Source organism: Oratosquilla oratoria, chromosome 21, assembly GCF_046742065.1.
Source record: "Oratosquilla oratoria isolate Oo_2021 chromosome 21, ASM4674206v1, whole genome shotgun sequence".
NCBI lineage: Eukaryota > Metazoa > Arthropoda > Malacostraca > Stomatopoda > Squillidae > Oratosquilla > Oratosquilla oratoria.
In genome coordinates, this window is record NC_134797.1 from 11,548,150 (window position 1) to 11,565,250 (window position 17,101).

At 38.6% G+C, this 17,101-nt stretch overlaps 1 protein-coding gene across 1 annotated transcript in view; it reads right to left on the reverse strand.

Annotated features, from left to right (window-relative positions):
* Sap-r (prosaposin) overlaps window positions 1–13,312 on the reverse strand; it is a 43,805-nt gene extending 30,493 nt beyond the window's left edge. The window contains exons 1-7 of the mRNA XM_076204285.1: window positions 13,086–13,312; window positions 7,102–7,186; window positions 6,849–6,996; window positions 5,494–5,694; window positions 4,886–5,047; window positions 2,446–2,587; window positions 937–1,082 (exon numbers count right to left, since the gene is read on the reverse strand). Coding sequence (XP_076060400.1) covers window positions 937–1,082; window positions 2,446–2,587; window positions 4,886–5,047; window positions 5,494–5,694; window positions 6,849–6,996; window positions 7,102–7,186; window positions 13,086–13,122 — 921 coding nt within the window. The 5' untranslated portion in view covers window positions 13,123–13,312. The remainder of the gene's footprint in view (window positions 1–936; window positions 1,083–2,445; window positions 2,588–4,885; window positions 5,048–5,493; window positions 5,695–6,848; window positions 6,997–7,101; window positions 7,187–13,085) is intronic.
* Window positions 13,313–17,101: the final 3,789 nt, after the last annotated feature.

The following is a 17,101-nucleotide window of genomic DNA, read 5'->3' on the forward strand; positions in this document are numbered from 1 at the left end:
CACCCTCCCTCTTATCTTAGCACCTCCTGGATGACGGGTCATCCCTGCACCTTGTCCACTGCCCTGGGTCAGAAGCAGTGTCGCAAGACACAGCACATCCACAGCAAGGCCGCTTCATTAAATCGGCGACCCCTCCTCTCCGTCCCCCCCCCTTGCATAAAAGGAGAAGACGGGGAGAAATCCCTTTGGGCTGCATCAAATTTTGCTCACACATACTACCTCACCCCCCATCCCGCCCATTCCACCTCATGCAATCACATTTAGCAACTCCCTGAAATACTCTGCCCATCTTCCTCTTGCTGCCTTCTCTTCCATTATCATCTCTCCATCTGCACCTTTCATCTTTTCTTCTCTACTTGATTTGCCTCCTCTTCCTTTTAATTTCTTTCCAAAACATCTTTTTATTATTTCCAAATTTTTCTGTCATACTATTACCCCATTTCACATCTCTTCTCCTCTTTGCCTCCTTTATATTATGCTTTACTTTTCTTCTCTTTTCTTTGTACCTCTTATATGATTTTCTCGTTCTATTTAGTAACCAATCTGTGAAAGCTTGCTTCTTCTCTTCTACAATCATATTTGCTTCCTCATTTCAATCACTACCCTTCCTTCTATTTCTTACCGTCCTCCTTGTTCCCCACACCATCTTTGCACACCTTGTGACTCTCTCCTTGAACCATCCCCATTCCTCCTCCAATCTTAGTTCTACTCTATCCTTCACTCCCTCCCACTCCTCTCTCAGCTTCTTCTTGTACTCCCCCTCCTTTTCTTTCTCATTTAAGCAGTTCACTTTAAGCATCCCCCTACTTTCTGTCCTTTTCCTCTTTCTCCATCTTTCCTCCACTGTCAACTTACCTTCCACCATAGACAAACTGGTCATATGGTGGAATGTTCTTTCACCAATTGGAGCTCAGGTCCAATATTACATGTACTTACCTCCTTGAATTCCAGTTCAGTTGTGTTGGCAGTGAGAACATCCTTCCAGTGCTGTACAATGACAGTGCAAAAGTCGCAAGGTGCATCATCAGTCCTGTGGAAGTCAACAGCATTCTTTCGATTCTCGTACATCCTCTCGCACATGCCTGAAAAAAGTTTTAGCATTCAGGCCAACTTTTCTTTCTGACAGCTGTACCATGCTGCTCCATTTTATCTGAACTTGTGCAGCAACTGTTCAGCATTATTCACTGCAAGTCATAAACCCAAAAGCACACCAAATTCTTAAATATGCAAATAACTTAACCCCTTCACTCTGGGCCAAAATCTTGCAGGCAGAATTAGCTGCCAGACGTGTGATGTTGCATCATAATACTCGCATTATAAAAAATAAAGTTACCGCTGTATTGCTTGTTCTTTCACCTGTGAATTTTGATAACCATAGAAAATGTGATGAAGCCAGTTTACAGAGTATGGGGGTCACACAGGTACAACTACATACATATACCAAGGCTCCTTCCCCCTTCCAAGGGAGGTAGCCAAAAAGGGAAAGGCATAAAAACACTCCCACCCATTTCATCCCTAAATACACTCCACACCCCTCCCACCTACAATAAATATAATCAAAATGCCGACATCGGCATCCTCGCATACCCACTTGCTCCTCATGACAGCTACGTAGGCATCATTGTATCGAAGGGGTTAATAGCCCATTGCTACAACTAGTAATAACTAACCTCTTATGACCCCCTCCTCTATTCAACCTTCTATTGGGACTGGAAACTATGATACTCGGATACGAGTACATGCCGACGACTACAACTACAAGTAAGATATTTGCCAAAAACACTTCAATTTCCCTCTCAGACTTCCAACCATAACTAACAAACAATGTCATCATCCCCTTGTCCTCGTTCACTTTCTCACTCAACTTCTGACACCTCTGCCCTTTTCCATTCTCTTGTTCCTCCAACCTTACATATATTTTCAATTTCCCTTCTTTCAGATGATCAGACATTTCACCATTCTCCTCAACACATATCTAGAATTCTTCCAATCACCCTTTGGACATAACATAATCCATTAATGCTTTATCAACTACCCTCCTACCTCTATTTATCTACATACCAAGGGTTTATTCCATCTTATCAGGGAGGTAGCCAAGTTAATAGGCACAAACCCACTCCCACCTAACACCCTTTTCATCTCATCTTAGCTCCTCGAGGATGAGGAGTCATCCCATCTCCTCTCCACTACCCTGGGCCAGAAGCAATGAAGCAAGACACAGTACATTCTCAGTAAGGCCACTTCACTTAATCAGCAACCCCCTTTCTCCATCCCCTCTTGTGGAAAATAGTAAAGACTGGTTCTATAGGACTACCTTTCCTAAATCTTCCAAGATTTTAACCCACCAAACTTTTCATTTCATTAGTCCTGTAAATCTATCATCATGAGTATGGAACCTGGTTTTAACATGATCAATTGAACATCAAGCTTAGTTAGGATACCAACCAACAAGTTCACAGAAGTCATTAGGTTTCAGTTCTTGTGTGAGGTAATTGTAGATGCCATCGAAGTTCATCTGCATCAAAGCCATACACCCATCACTCAAAGAGCCGAGGCGACCACAAATAGCATTAAGACGATCCATCAGCTGTCAAGGTACAGACAAGACAACATTACACAGGGATACAATTATTATACCCTACTACTTATAATACTGTTGATCAGATTTTTGTGGTCAGTCAAATATGTGGGAGATTTAGGAAAAGGTAAGGACGTTTTCTGGGCCTTTATTGGTTTGGAAAAGGCTTGTGACTGGGTAGAAAGGAAGGCACTATAGGAGGTATTGCATATATGAGACAGGAGGAGTTTTTGTGAGAGTAGCAGTCTGTATTAGAATTAGAATTGGAAAAGGTGAGTGGTTTGAGGGGTGGGACTTTGCCAGAGATGTGTTATGTCGCCTTGGGTGTTCAATTTATACATAGATGGGGTGGTGCAAGAGGTAAATGCAAGGGTAATGGGCCAAGGATTGGGGTGTTTAACATACATATACCAAGGCTTTTTCCCCCTTACAAGGGAGGTAGCCAAAAAAGAAAAGGCATAAAATCATTCCCACCCATTCCATCCCTAAATACACTCCACCCTCCCTCTCATCTTAGAACCTCCTGGATGACGGGTCATCCCTGCACCTTGTCCACTGCCCTGGGTCAGAAGCAGTGTCGCAAGACACAGCACATCCACAGCAAGGCCGCTTCATTAAATCGGTGACCCCCCCCCCCTCCGTCCCCCCATATAAAGGAGAAGACGGGGAGAAATCCCTTCGGGCTGCATCAAATTTTGCTCACACATACTACCTCACCCCCATCCCCCTGCCCGTTCCACCTCATGCATCACATCATCATCCATATACAGTAAAACCCTGATTATCCGAAACGAAAGGGGGGAAGCCTCTTTCGGATAATCCAGATTTATCAGAAATATATTTCGTGTTGACATACTTTGTGCGTGTGTGTGTGTCCTGTGCCTTCCCCCCCCCTCTCTCTCTCCATCAGTCTCAAGTTGTGGATGGAACAATTTTTTTTTTCGTGTTGACGTACATACCTTATACGTAACAGAGAACAATAATTATTCCATACATATATCTTCCACTATCCTGACGAACACAATAAAGCAACTCTGCCACTCCCCGCCTCAGTCACCATCACACCACAACCCTTCCACTCCCCACATACTTAAACGCACACACACAAATACACAAACTCGCACGCGTATACATACACAAACACACACACTTAAACGCACACACACAAACGCTCGCACACAAATACACACACGCGCGCGGGTGTATACATACACAAACACACACACATAAACAAAGTAGTACGCTTAATACGTATTCATTTTAACTGTTCTTATCAATTTTAAACGTGTTAATATAGTACATATGCAGTTACTTTTATTTATTTTCATATTTTTGATGTTTTATTTTATTTATTTTCATATTTTTGATGTTTTATAATGTTTTAGTATAGAAAAAAAATTAATTGCATTATCCAAATCAATTTCGGATAATCCCGTTTTTCGGATAATCGGGGTTTTACTGTACAACCATTCTCCATTCACCTGTCTTCTGTTCTCTCCCGTCCTTCCTCAACAGATATTCCCCTCTTCCCCAAAGCCCCCTTCACCCCATCCATCCACCTCATCCTAGGATGTCCCTTCATATTCACTCCCTCCACATCTGCCTTCCACACCTCTTTTACTAGTCTTTCTTCACTCATTCTTTCCATGTGTCCAAACCATCCTAATACTCTTTCATCAACCCTATCTCCCAATTCCCTTTCCACCCCTGTTCTTCTCCTCACCTCCTCATTTCTCATTTTATCTAGCCTAGTAACCCCCATCATACTTCTCAGACACCTCATCTCAAACACAAACTCCTTCTCTCTTCCTCTCTTATGTTCCATGTTTCTGCCCCATACAGTGCTGTTGGCACAATCACTCCATCATACAGTCTCCTCTTAGCATCCATTCCCAAATGTCTATTCCTCATTACACTTTTTAATCCACCAAGGCATTTACTCGCTTCTCTTAATCTACATTAACCTTCACCTTTTCACAATAGAGAGCTAATGACAACAACCATTCCCTTCCTCCTACTATGAGCATGCAACATAAAACAGTTCTGAATTAATACAATCACTATACAGCCCAATATTTCTTCCCTGTAAGGATATAGGAGGGCCCAAGAACTGTTACCAGTTGTTGTGGGGATGTGGACTTCCTGTCAATAAAATTTGAAGGAACAATCGATAAACAACATACCACTACTACATGTAAAAATCAGCAGTTTCAACAAATAATCGTCACCTACCCCAACAAAGCATTTGCCCATCACCACCTTAAACCATGCATCTGAAACACCCTTTACAAATGATCACCAACATACCTCAGTCTTCGAGTGTGTCTTGACAATGCGGATGGTGTCCTTCACAAAGGCTCTGCAGTCGTCACAATCACCTGGCTCAGGGTGAGCATCTTCTTCTTTGACAATAATTGCATTGCTCTCTTTGACTATAATTGAATTGCTTTCTTTCTCAGGGTGCATTTTCTGAAAAAATAAATCATAAAAACTCAAACCAGTGATGGTAAGTGGTTTTTAAAATACACAATTTACAACTTATGATGCCACAATCTATTTGGTTCTCAAACACTAAGATTACCAAGGATACAACTAAAAATATTCATCTCTGACAGACGTATTATGCAATGCAGGTCAGGTATGCCTTTAGATTGTATCAACTGAATCTAACTCCACAGCACAAACTCCAATACAGTGCTACCTCTCATTAATGGACGTTAATTAGCTGTGTTTGCGGCGTTTTGGAGTGGTTTTCGTGTGGCATAGTGATTGCATGCACTAAACAATAGCACCAAAAACACAGCGAAAACACCACAAACACAGCTAATCAACGTCCGTTAATGAGATGTCTCACTGTACTCTCATACTTCCAGTATATGAAAAGTTTACGGAAGAACAGACCAAAGAAATGTTACCTTATATTCAAAGAGCAACTTATCCACTGTAACAGAGTTGCATAGTCCCGCAGTGGCACAGACCATCTGAGGGTTCATCTGTGAAGCCAAAGTTTCGATCAACTCTGGAATGAAGTCATCCGCCAAATGAATGCACTCATCCCGAACAAGTTTCACTGGGATCAACTTGCACGAGCCATAGAAGACCTCACGAATTTCTTCCTGGAAGAGAACATATATGATCAATATTTTTCGAATTTTTAACACCTGTTCCCTGTCACACTATTTGCGTCAAAGGCAATACAAATGCAATGCTTCTACAGAAGGATGAGAAATAGACATTTGGAAATGGATGCTAAGAGGATATTGTATGAAGGAGTGATTGTGCCAAAAACACTGTATGAGGGAGAAACATGGAACATAAGAGAGGAAGAGAGGAGATTGAACATGTTTGAGATGAGGTGCCTGAGAAGTATGATTGGGGATACTAGGCTGGGTTGATTGACTGATTTATGAAATTTTTGGCTTGAAGGCCAAGCGCTAGGCTGGGTGGAGTGAGAAACAAGGTGAAGAGGAGAGCAGGAGGTGGAAAGGTAATTGGGAGATAGGGTTGGTTTGGACACATGGATAGAACAAGTGAAAAAATAAAAAAATAAAGTGAATGAGGAGTGTAAGGCAGAGGTGGAAGGGGTGAAAATGAGTGGGCAACCAAGGATGAGATGGATGGATGGGGTAATAGGGGCATTGGGAAAAAAAAGTGTCTGTTGAGGAAGGGAGAAGACAGAAGATAAGGGCGAGTAGAAAATAGTTGTGTGATGCATGGAAGGGAGTGGGTGGGGGATGGGGGAGTGATGGAGTATGTATGAATGATATTTTGATGCGGCCAGAAGGGATTACACCATCTTCTGTTTCTGCATGTGGGGACAGAGGGTGGGGTCAGCAATTAAATGAAGTGGCCTCGTTGTGGATGTGCTGTGTTTTGCTACATTGCTTCTGACCCAGGCAGTGTGCAAGATGCAGGGATGACCTGTCATCCAGGAGGAGCCAAGATAAGAGGGAGTGAGGGGGGTGAGTGGGGGTGGAGTATGTGGGGTTGGAAAGGGTGGGAGTGGATTTTATGCCTTTGTTTTTTGGCTGCCTCCCTTGTAACGGGGAAATAGCCATTGGTATACGTATGTATTCTCAGTCTCACCTCCACATTTATTACTTTATCCATTCTTGTAACAGCTACCATGTTTCTAAGACATTTCAGGATGAGGGTTGTTCCTGCCACCTTGTCACACTGCTTAGGTCAAAGGCACAGCTTTTCCATAGCAGAGCCCAAAAGCCAACACTGGCTTATCTTGCACAACCTACTATTAACAGTAAAAACATACCTGTGTTTCATTGCTAAGGAGCGTGTCCCTGGCTTGTTTCACCATATCTTTGCACAGCGTACAGATGTCATCATTGTCTTCTGGTAGGACCTTTGGCTCCCATACTGTTTGGATACAATGTTTCACTGCATTGCATTCTTTGGCATTTCTGAATACAAAAGAAAAACATGTAAATAAAACAACCAGCAATGGCCTTTTTTCTTACATGCAACTACAGTGTAGAAAAAATACACTAAAGAAACAAAACACTTACACCAATGAGCTACACCAATATGAGGGGCCAAAGGCACAGGGATGATTACCCAAGTATCCTCCTGAAGTGAAGGCCAGGCAAAGAGCTGCAAAGGGGAACATAATTATATTAGAATAAAATTAGTGGCTTACCAAATGATATCTGTAAAGTCAATAAATCTCATATAATCTCATTCCCCTTTCCTCACTATGCTTTTCAACATATTTATGGCAATGGTTTCCTGCAAGAAAGATCCGAGGCATACAATTGATTGATTGATTAGGGCTAATGATGGGAGCCTACCCAAGGGAATCCAGTGGAATGGACATGTGAGAGAAGTTTCCCCACCACTTGCCATCATATTTTGTCAACATCATCATCTCTGTAAGGGTGCACTGGCATTCTTCAACAGACCAGACACAGGCACTCTCTACGAACCTCAACTGTATTTCCTACTTCTACCCCACTCCCCCTCCTTTTTCTTCCAGTCTAATGCTTCTTTTTGGAGAGATCTATTAGAGACCCCAAGAACTATTACTGACCACTCTAGGTTTGCAGACAAGCATCAGTGAGAATCACCTCCATGCCAAGCACCATCAACACCCTCACCTCTATCAACACAAAAGGATTAACACCCAATTTCCCTGACTAGCCCCAAGGCTTCTAACAACTTTAACTGTTAGTTAATATGCCAAATGGGGGAATCAGTGGTCATCATCATCACAGGATAATTCACAAAATAACTTGTACAAGTGCTAAGTTGCGACTTGGATGGGCAGGGGGTAGGGAGGTACATGTAAATAGTAAAAAGAATAATACTGTATACTCCCACAAACAAAATAACACTTCCTGGGAAGTCCAGAAGCCAAATAAGCACAAACAGGATATATCCGAAGCCACAGAAATGACACTGATGCAACATTTACCACGTATGGGCTAATGTGGTCCAACAGTGCCAAAAACAATATTATTACTGGATCAAGGGAATATGCTACTATTACATCACCTATGTTGCATAGCAAAGCTCAAAGATTTACTCCAATAAAGGGTTAAAAATTTCTGGACAATGCAATTTAATTTAACACTGAGGAACCCTTGATCTGTAAAGTGTTAGAAAAGCTTCAACATTTTAAAACCATAATGAACTTGGGGAAACAAGGATTTTGTTGTGGCTAGCATCAGTCTGCACCACACTGGCACAACTGCATTCATCTTTTCATGTCAACTTGACAAGCATTTTTAATACTTTCTTAAATACCCAGTATATAGATATTATCAATTTGTTTCAATCCTTGGAAGTTTGTTGTATAGCCATGGCAGTGCATGGAAATATACAAGTCTTCCTAGTTCCAATTACATTTTGTTTTTTCTAATAATTCCATGTCTATTCAACTTCATGTCTCCACATTTAGATCTGTCTTATGCCTCATCAATTTGTTTCCAAGGTACTTTGGACTGCCCTATTTCAAAGCTTTATACATAGTGCAGTATTTATAAAAGTCATAAGATACATGAGCAATATAATCATACAGGTTGCCAGTAGCTTTCACTGGGTTGTTGGCTTTTAATATGACCATGTACTTGTATCATGCACATTTCAGAAACCATTCATGTTTTAAGAGGAAGTCAATGTCATGTCTATAATTATTGGTATTATTCTTGCTCTTGTTTGAATACCTACAATGGTCTTGTCACATTCCCAAGGGAAACAACTTCATGAAATATGTCTAAAGGCAGAATCCAGTATAAAACATTACAAGTCTAAACTGCACTAGTTCAGAAGTGCAGTCCCATCTAGAGACAAAGATTTTCTCTGGCACCTCTACCTTATCATAAAATAAATTACCCTCCCTTGTATGTTCAAACTAAGGTAAATTGAACATCTAGTAATAAAATGAATTGTTAATGTTTTGTTATGTTTAGCACAGAGCAAATCTCCAGATAGAACCACTTTCAGCCACACTTTGAAACTTGTGCTTATAGCATTTATCAAATGTTTTTATTATTCTTCCACTTAAATCAATACAAAATAAGTTAAATTAAGACTAGAGTATGTAAGCAATCACTTTCAACTGAAATGGCAGAGAATCCACCACAAAGGATTACAAAGGAGACCTTTTGGTCCATCTCTAAGTCGGATGCAAAAAAAAAACATAATAATGACAAATAAATGAATAAATAAAAACTGTAATAATGTAAATAATAAAATACACAAACAAATGCATAGGTATAGTCAGAGAATAAACAAACTGCTAAATAGTAAATAATAATAAAATGACACAGTATTACTAATAATGAATGAGAATCAAGCAAATAATAAGCAAACAGACAAAACAAATAATATAAAATAAATGACAGTCATTACAGCATCTTGCTTATGTGTTTATCTAAACAAACCTTAAAGCTTCAAACTGAACTACAATGCACTGCCTCCGCAGGAAGTTTATTCCATTCAGTAACTACACATTTGGCAAAGAATCTATTTCCTAACAGTTTGAGACCATTGTTTCTTGTTGGATTCTCATTCAGTGTGAAAATTTTGTCACTTTTGATGTCAATTCCCTTTAGAATCTTAAAGACCTGTATCAAGTCACCTTTGAGTCTACGCTTTTTTAAGGAAAACAGATTCATATGTTTTAGTAAGTTTTCATATGATTTATTTTTTACATTTGGAATCATTTTTGTGGCTCACCGTTGTACCTTTTCCAATCTGTCAATGTCTTAAATGTGATTCGGTGACCATGCAAAAACAGCATATTCCTAATGTGGACGAACTAACAAATTTATATAGCTTGTTAACGAGTGATGGACTTTTGAAGTCAAAAGATCATGCAATCAGTCCTAGAATCTTATTTGTTTTCTCAGAGGCTGAAATACACTGCTTAGATGATGAGATCATTACTGATAATTACGCCAAGATCCTTTTCACTATCCACTTTTGTTAACGAATTTCCAAATAAATTGTAATCGTACAGTAATTTTTACCTATGTGTATTACCTTGCATTTACCGTGTTAAATTTCATTAGCCACTTTTCAGACTATTGCTGTAATTTATCTAAATCTTCTTGAATATCTAATTGGTTTAAGCGATAATTTGCCATTCTGCACAGTTTTGTATCATCAGCATTACAATAAGTGATACTGGCCTTCCTCCCTTCCTATTTGTGTAACAAATAAATAAAAATAGAAAAAAAAAAAATTAAAAAAATGTACACTTTAAGAATCATTTAGATAAACACCTAAGCAAGATGCTGTAATGACTATAATTTATTTTATATTATTTATTTGTTTTGTTATCATTTTTGTTTGTTTATTATTATTTGCTCGATTCCCATTTATTATTAGTTATATGTCAATTTACTATTTACCTGTTTATTATTCAACTATACCAATGCATTTATTTATGTATCTTATTTATTATTTACATTATTATAGTTTTATTTATTCATTTATTTATCTATCATTATTATGATTTTTTTTTAATCCGACCTAGATATGGAGCAAAAGGTCCCCTGTTGGCATATTCCGCCTTTGTAATCCTTTACCCTAACTTGACCTCCTAACTTTATAATCTGACATGTCTCAAAAGTGCTAATGTCGGACATGGACATGTTGACCACCGTACTGGCTGGCCTGTTTCATGTGTCAAGAAACAGCCAAACTACATTACAATTTTTTTTTTTTGCAATTTTATTTCACTTTGACAGCTATTTGCTGTAGAACTCACTGGTGCATTAAGGTAAATCAAGATGGCAATATATTTTGAAAGCAGCTGGCTTGGACATGGTCCTGTTTGAACTGCTCTCCCCATGCTAAAACAATTGGAATTATTTGATCGACATCACCGTCACTGATGATTCTATTCAGGTACAACAAAATAAATTACCAACAATATATTATTGCCAAATGCTCCAATTACTTATTCCTACTGCACTGTGAAAATGATTATTGGTAATTCATTTTGCAGTGTTTAGCATTGAACAGGTGGGCAAGCAACTTGAGACAGCCTAGCAGATAAACCAAAAGCATCGAGTCTGCTACCTTTGAAAGATTGCAGAAAGAGGTGACATGATTACAGTATTCAGGTTGCTAAAGGGGATAGACAACATACACAGAAGCAATCTCTTGATGGGATAGGAGAGCTTTAAGAGGTCACGAGAACAAATTAAGAAAGATTACATTTGATAAAAGATGAAGAATTTTTTTTTTTTCATGTAGATGCTTAAATACTAAGAATAGCTTTGGTGAGATTGTCCAAGCTGGAACAATACACAAATTCAAATATAAATATGATAAGTGGAAATTAAAGGTATAGGCCAAGTTGGAATCACATCAATTTGAGGGTAATTTTTTACAAGCACACATGTATGTGGTATAGCAATAGAAAGTTAAATGTTCATTTCGTAAATTATAATATATCAACATAATTTAGCAGAAATCAATAACAGAAAAAGTTGTTAAAAGCAATACACTAATGAATGGAACCACAATGATACTTGAGACACCATCTTTGTTTTGATAGATGCAGAGGTCAAAGAAATTAAAGTATGATAAATTCATCTAACCTAACCTAAATTGTCCTGCATTTAGTAAATGTGGTACCTATAATTCTAGAGGTCTTCAGGGTCACCATCATTGTCAGGGATGTTGACAACCAGTTTTAGCACCTAATCAGACCGCAAGATGTAGAGAAGTTTCATAGCTTGAAAGAAAGCATGAAGCTCAGCCATGTTGCACAGTTTTAAAAATATGTAGCATGGTGACGTCACTTGGAGTGGGAGAACACCTGGTACACAACATCAATGCCATTGTCGAACTGACATTGATGGGACTGGACATATGACAACATGGTATCTCAAACCTATTGTCACAGTTCCATTTAATAGTGTATTTACTTTTAGCACTTTTTTTTGTCAAATTTCTGCCAATAATGATGTACATGAAGTTCATGTATTTATAATTTAAAAAATTAATATCATATTCAACTTTCTATTGCTATATTAAGTAGGTGTGCACTTCTAAAAAAGATTATATATATATATATATATATATATATTTGAGACTGGGTATGATCAATGATCACTGGAGAAAAGGAAATGGGACCTAATGAGCACTGCTCCTTTCCTTTATACTACAATTAGTTAAATACTCGTAAGTTGTACCAAGCTATATTTCATAAGTAATAAATCCCCACTTAGACATTTATGTCTTCAACTATTACTTGATTAAAAAAAAGTTTTCCACTTTCTGCTAATGTCTGCAATGTTGAGTTTACTATTTCCATGTTTTCATGATAAACATTTTTTCTAGTTCTTTGTCCTAATCAACATATACCAGTGACAATCTACATGTACAATCATACAATGTCATGCATGCATGAGAGTAAAAATTTATTCCATTTTAGCATTTAGGACTTTCATGGGGGGGGGGGTTCAAAAGGAACACAATAAATCCATCTTTAATTCATACTTTCTTGATTTAATTTAATTACTCTAACGCTGTTTATCAATCAGTGATATTCAAGTATTCAGGACCCAATATCAAATATGCATCATAAACATGCCCTACCGTAAACAATGGAAGTTATATAATAATTTCCTAAGTAATACTAGAGTTCTCCCTAATTTCAATTTGTTTATATTATCAAATGTAAATAAAAAAAACACTGTACCATTATCTCAAAGTATCAATTTTATTTTTATTTTTAGTTCTGGGGTTCAATATCTACTGGCTATTATCGAACTAAACACGGAAGGAAATGCACCCATGGGTGATAAACCCCATTTACCCATTAATCAAATTTACCTTCGTGAAATAAACAATTTTACATAATATATACATTTCCCATTAGAATGATAAAATCTATAAACATCATCAAACCGTGACTGCATAAATCTATTAAACAAAGTACATTACCATGACAAAACAAAAAAACAAACAAAACTTTGCATGATATTAATCTATCTTACCAAACCATAGCTCAAAGCTTAATTTTACAACTTACCTGCTAACACCGTTAATTGAATAATCTTGCTCTCCATGTTTGCATATCCAACAAACTACAATTTTCTTAACTTCTCAACTGTCTCACGCCGCACCGACCCCAACCACTGATCATATGATGTTGACAAGACAAACTGACTTCAACGTAATGCGCAGTGGACTCTACGGCATTCTGCGCTGGTCAGCTTATCATACCAAAGGCGCCAACTTCAAAACGAAGAGATCGTACTGCAATGTTAGAATACCTAAAGTACGATATACGATTATCAGTATGTAATTTATTATGAATGAGTAATATTGAATTGTGTTCCTAAATGAACATTGATTATCCTACATACATGGAAACTCTAAGATTTAGATATATGGATACACAACATACCACTCATATATGTACCCCGACAAGACTAAGATATTCTAGGGCTATTAATAGGTACACACACACACACACACACACACACAATGTTACATAGAATTACAATGATAGTTACCATTCATTAGCGCCTATTTCTACACCTTTATTTCATGATAATGAAATCATGAATAATCCTGCTCTCCCCTCGTCCAAGCCTCCTCCTCCCCCTCCTTCTTCTCTTCCTCCCTGCTCTTTCCTCCTTCGTATTCTTCTCTTTCCGATTTATTTTGCTTTTAATCTCAACGACATCATTGCTCATCGTGGAAAGGGCAGAAAGGACGAACCTGGTACAGAGAAGTGATCTTAAATACATACATACATATACCAAGGCCTTTTCCCCCTTTCAAAGGGGAATGATTTGTCCAAAATGATTTGTCCAAATACCAAGTGGGGCCGAAGTTGTTGCGAGTATGCGTGTTTTCAAGCGTCTCCAGATCAAGAGTTCATACGCCTCTGTATCCTGCCGTGAATAGTGTATACTCGTGAAAATATATGTCATGGCGTCAGGGATGACTGGTATGCTTTTAGCCCTGCTGGGAGCGGTCTTAATGATCAACGTAGCTGCAAGTGGTCAACCTTTATACGTTGCAATTGACATTTCAGGTTACCCTCCGCTCCTCTTTAACGTTTTGGCGAGAAACAAAATATCTAGGATCTCTTTTAACCACCATACTCTGTGCCGGTTCCTTCTCCCGCCTGCCCCAACAAAAGAAGTCAGTAAGCGGCGTCAGGTTTGATTAGATAAACAAAGAGGAATTTCTCATATAACACCGGACAGAGAAATCAACACTTTCAGGTTTCTGGTATCCTTCGCCCTCCTTCCCTGTGGTGATATACATCCCTGTCCTGGCCCAGTTGCAACGAGAGTCCCATAATACCCATGTGTAAGCTGTCTAAAAGGAGTCTGCCACAACAGTAGAGCCATCAGCTGCAACTCCTGTGGGGAGAGGACTCATATCAAATGTTGTGGAATTTCTCTCGAAACCTACAATGCCGCCATGGTGAATGAGGACATTCTCCACTTCACTTGCAATGTATGTAAGCTACTCTCAAAGAACTACATGCCCTCCCTACGTCCGATGGTATGGATGTTAACTCCGGTCGCTGTTCCCCGCCCCAGTCAACACCTGGGGATGACTTCAACTGCTTCAACAAACGAGGTATCCATTTCGTGCATTTGAATGCTAGAAGCCTTCTACCAAAGATAGACGAGTTCCGTCTACTAGCGCGGCGCACAATGGTAGCAGTCATCGGTGTCACCGAAACCTGACTAGACAGTAACATTTGAGACTCAGAAATTGCGATACCGGATTTTAGTGTTGTGCATAATTATAGAACGAGGGCTGGAGGAGGGGTATGTATTGTCATTTGCAATGATGTAGCATTCAACTCCCGTACAGACCTTATAAGTAACGAGGGCCTCGAAGCTGTGTGGATAGAAACCCTGTTACCTAAGTCGTATCCCATCTCATGTGGGGTCTGCTACAGACGATCGAAACAGATCTTTCAATAGCACATTAGAGACTACCTGTTTCAACCGGGTCAATATGCATGTCCAAGAAATTATTATCCTAGGTGATTTTAATACGAATCTGGCGAGTACAAACAACCTTGTTAAGACAATGAGGGACTTGCTAAAATTTCATGGCCTGATACAACTGATTGACGAGCCTATTAGAATAACAAGCACTTCCAGGTCCATTATAGATCTTATCCTGGTATCCAATTGCAATAAGATAACACAGCCTGGGGCTTGTGATTATGGTCTTAGTGACCACAAGCTCATATATTGTACTAGGAAAGCTAGGAAGACGACTTACAATAAGCACAACACAATGAAGCTTCGTTCCATGAAGCATTACTCACGGGAACATTTTGTAGATGAACTGGGTAGGGCAGACTGGTCGAAAGTACTAAAATGTTCTGATGTTTATGAGGCTTGGTCTAATTTTAAGTACCGGTACACATTTCCTACTATTATTGACAGAGTAGCGCCTCTTAAAGAGATACGAATAAAACAGAGGACGGAACCATGGATGACAAACGAAGTGCTGGGTTTGATTAGAGATAGAGACAGATTTATTCCAATATTTAGGAAAAGTAGAAACCAGGAAGATTATAATGGCTATTTACACTATAGGAATCAGGTAAAATATTGGAAGGAAAAAAACCAAAGCTGGTGAACCAGAACAAAAACGACCCAAAGAAGCTCTAACAAACTCTGACGAACCTAGAAGCTTACACTAAGCCTAGTGACAAAGCAGACAGGATAGGGCTCATGATAAACGGCGAACTTAACTCTGACAAGAACACCATAGCTAACCACTTGAACTCCTTTTTTTTACAACCATAGCTACTAAACTAGTTAAATCCCTCCCAACGGGTTCTGGGAAGTTTGGGCTGGGATACGTTCAGGAGAACTATAAAGGTAAGTCCACAAAATGTTTCCAACTACATCAGACCACTCAAGAAGAAGTGTTTAAATTACTGGTTAATATAAGTGCCAATAAGGCCACAGGGTTAGACTATATTCCTGCCAAGTTTGTTAAGGATGGGGCCACAATTATAACTTCTCCAATAACTCGCATAATAAATTTGACTATGTAACACTACATGCCTGTTTTAATTCTAGGTATTATTTCCAAAGTTTTGGAACGTATCGTATACAATCATTTAGATACCTACCTCAGGGAACGTAATCTACTATACGACATGCAATCTGGTTTTAGATCGAATTACTCAACAGACACCAGCGTAATATACCTTTACGATCTGATAAAACAGAAATGTGACAGAGGTAACTATACGGTTTTAGTTTTGTTGGATCTACAAAAGACAAATGACATAGTGGATCATGATATTTCATTTTTTTAATAAATCAGACATTAGGAGTGGCGAATATTGGCTGGTTCAAGTCCTACCCCACAGGTCGCACATAATTTGCACAGGTAAATGGAGCCTGCTCAGGTGTCAGAGAGATAACTTGTGGTGTACCACAAGGTTCAATTCTAGGGCCGCTTCTTTTCCTGGTCTATATCAACGACATGCTAGGTACGGTGAACTGTAAGTTACTATTCTATGCAGATGACTCCGCACTAATTGTCTCAGATAGGGACCCAGTTGAAGTACATACATACATACATACATACATACATATATATATATATATATATATATATATATATCATACCTTTCAAGTCACGTTTTTTGATTAAGTCTTACGTAATTTCTATGATTTTCAAGTCTTACGGCGTAAGTTGAAAATCTTACGCTTTTTCTCCGCATGCGATGTTTTTTAATGTGTTTATTTTAAACAATTTGAAATAAATTCCCCTTTTCAAGTGTTATATATCACGTCAAGCCATACGTTTACTGCGTAAGTCTTACATAATTTCTATGATTCTTCAAGTCTTACGATAGTCTTTGTTGTACTGTTGTACACAATGTACACACATGACACAGTATGAGCACCGCATAATGAAAAACAGTAGTTTCCCAGAACCATTGTAAATAGTACCGTTTTTCATTATGTTGTATTCATACTTTGTCATGTGTTTACATTGCTTTTCATTCTGCATTTGTTTTGAAACAACTACGAGTAAATA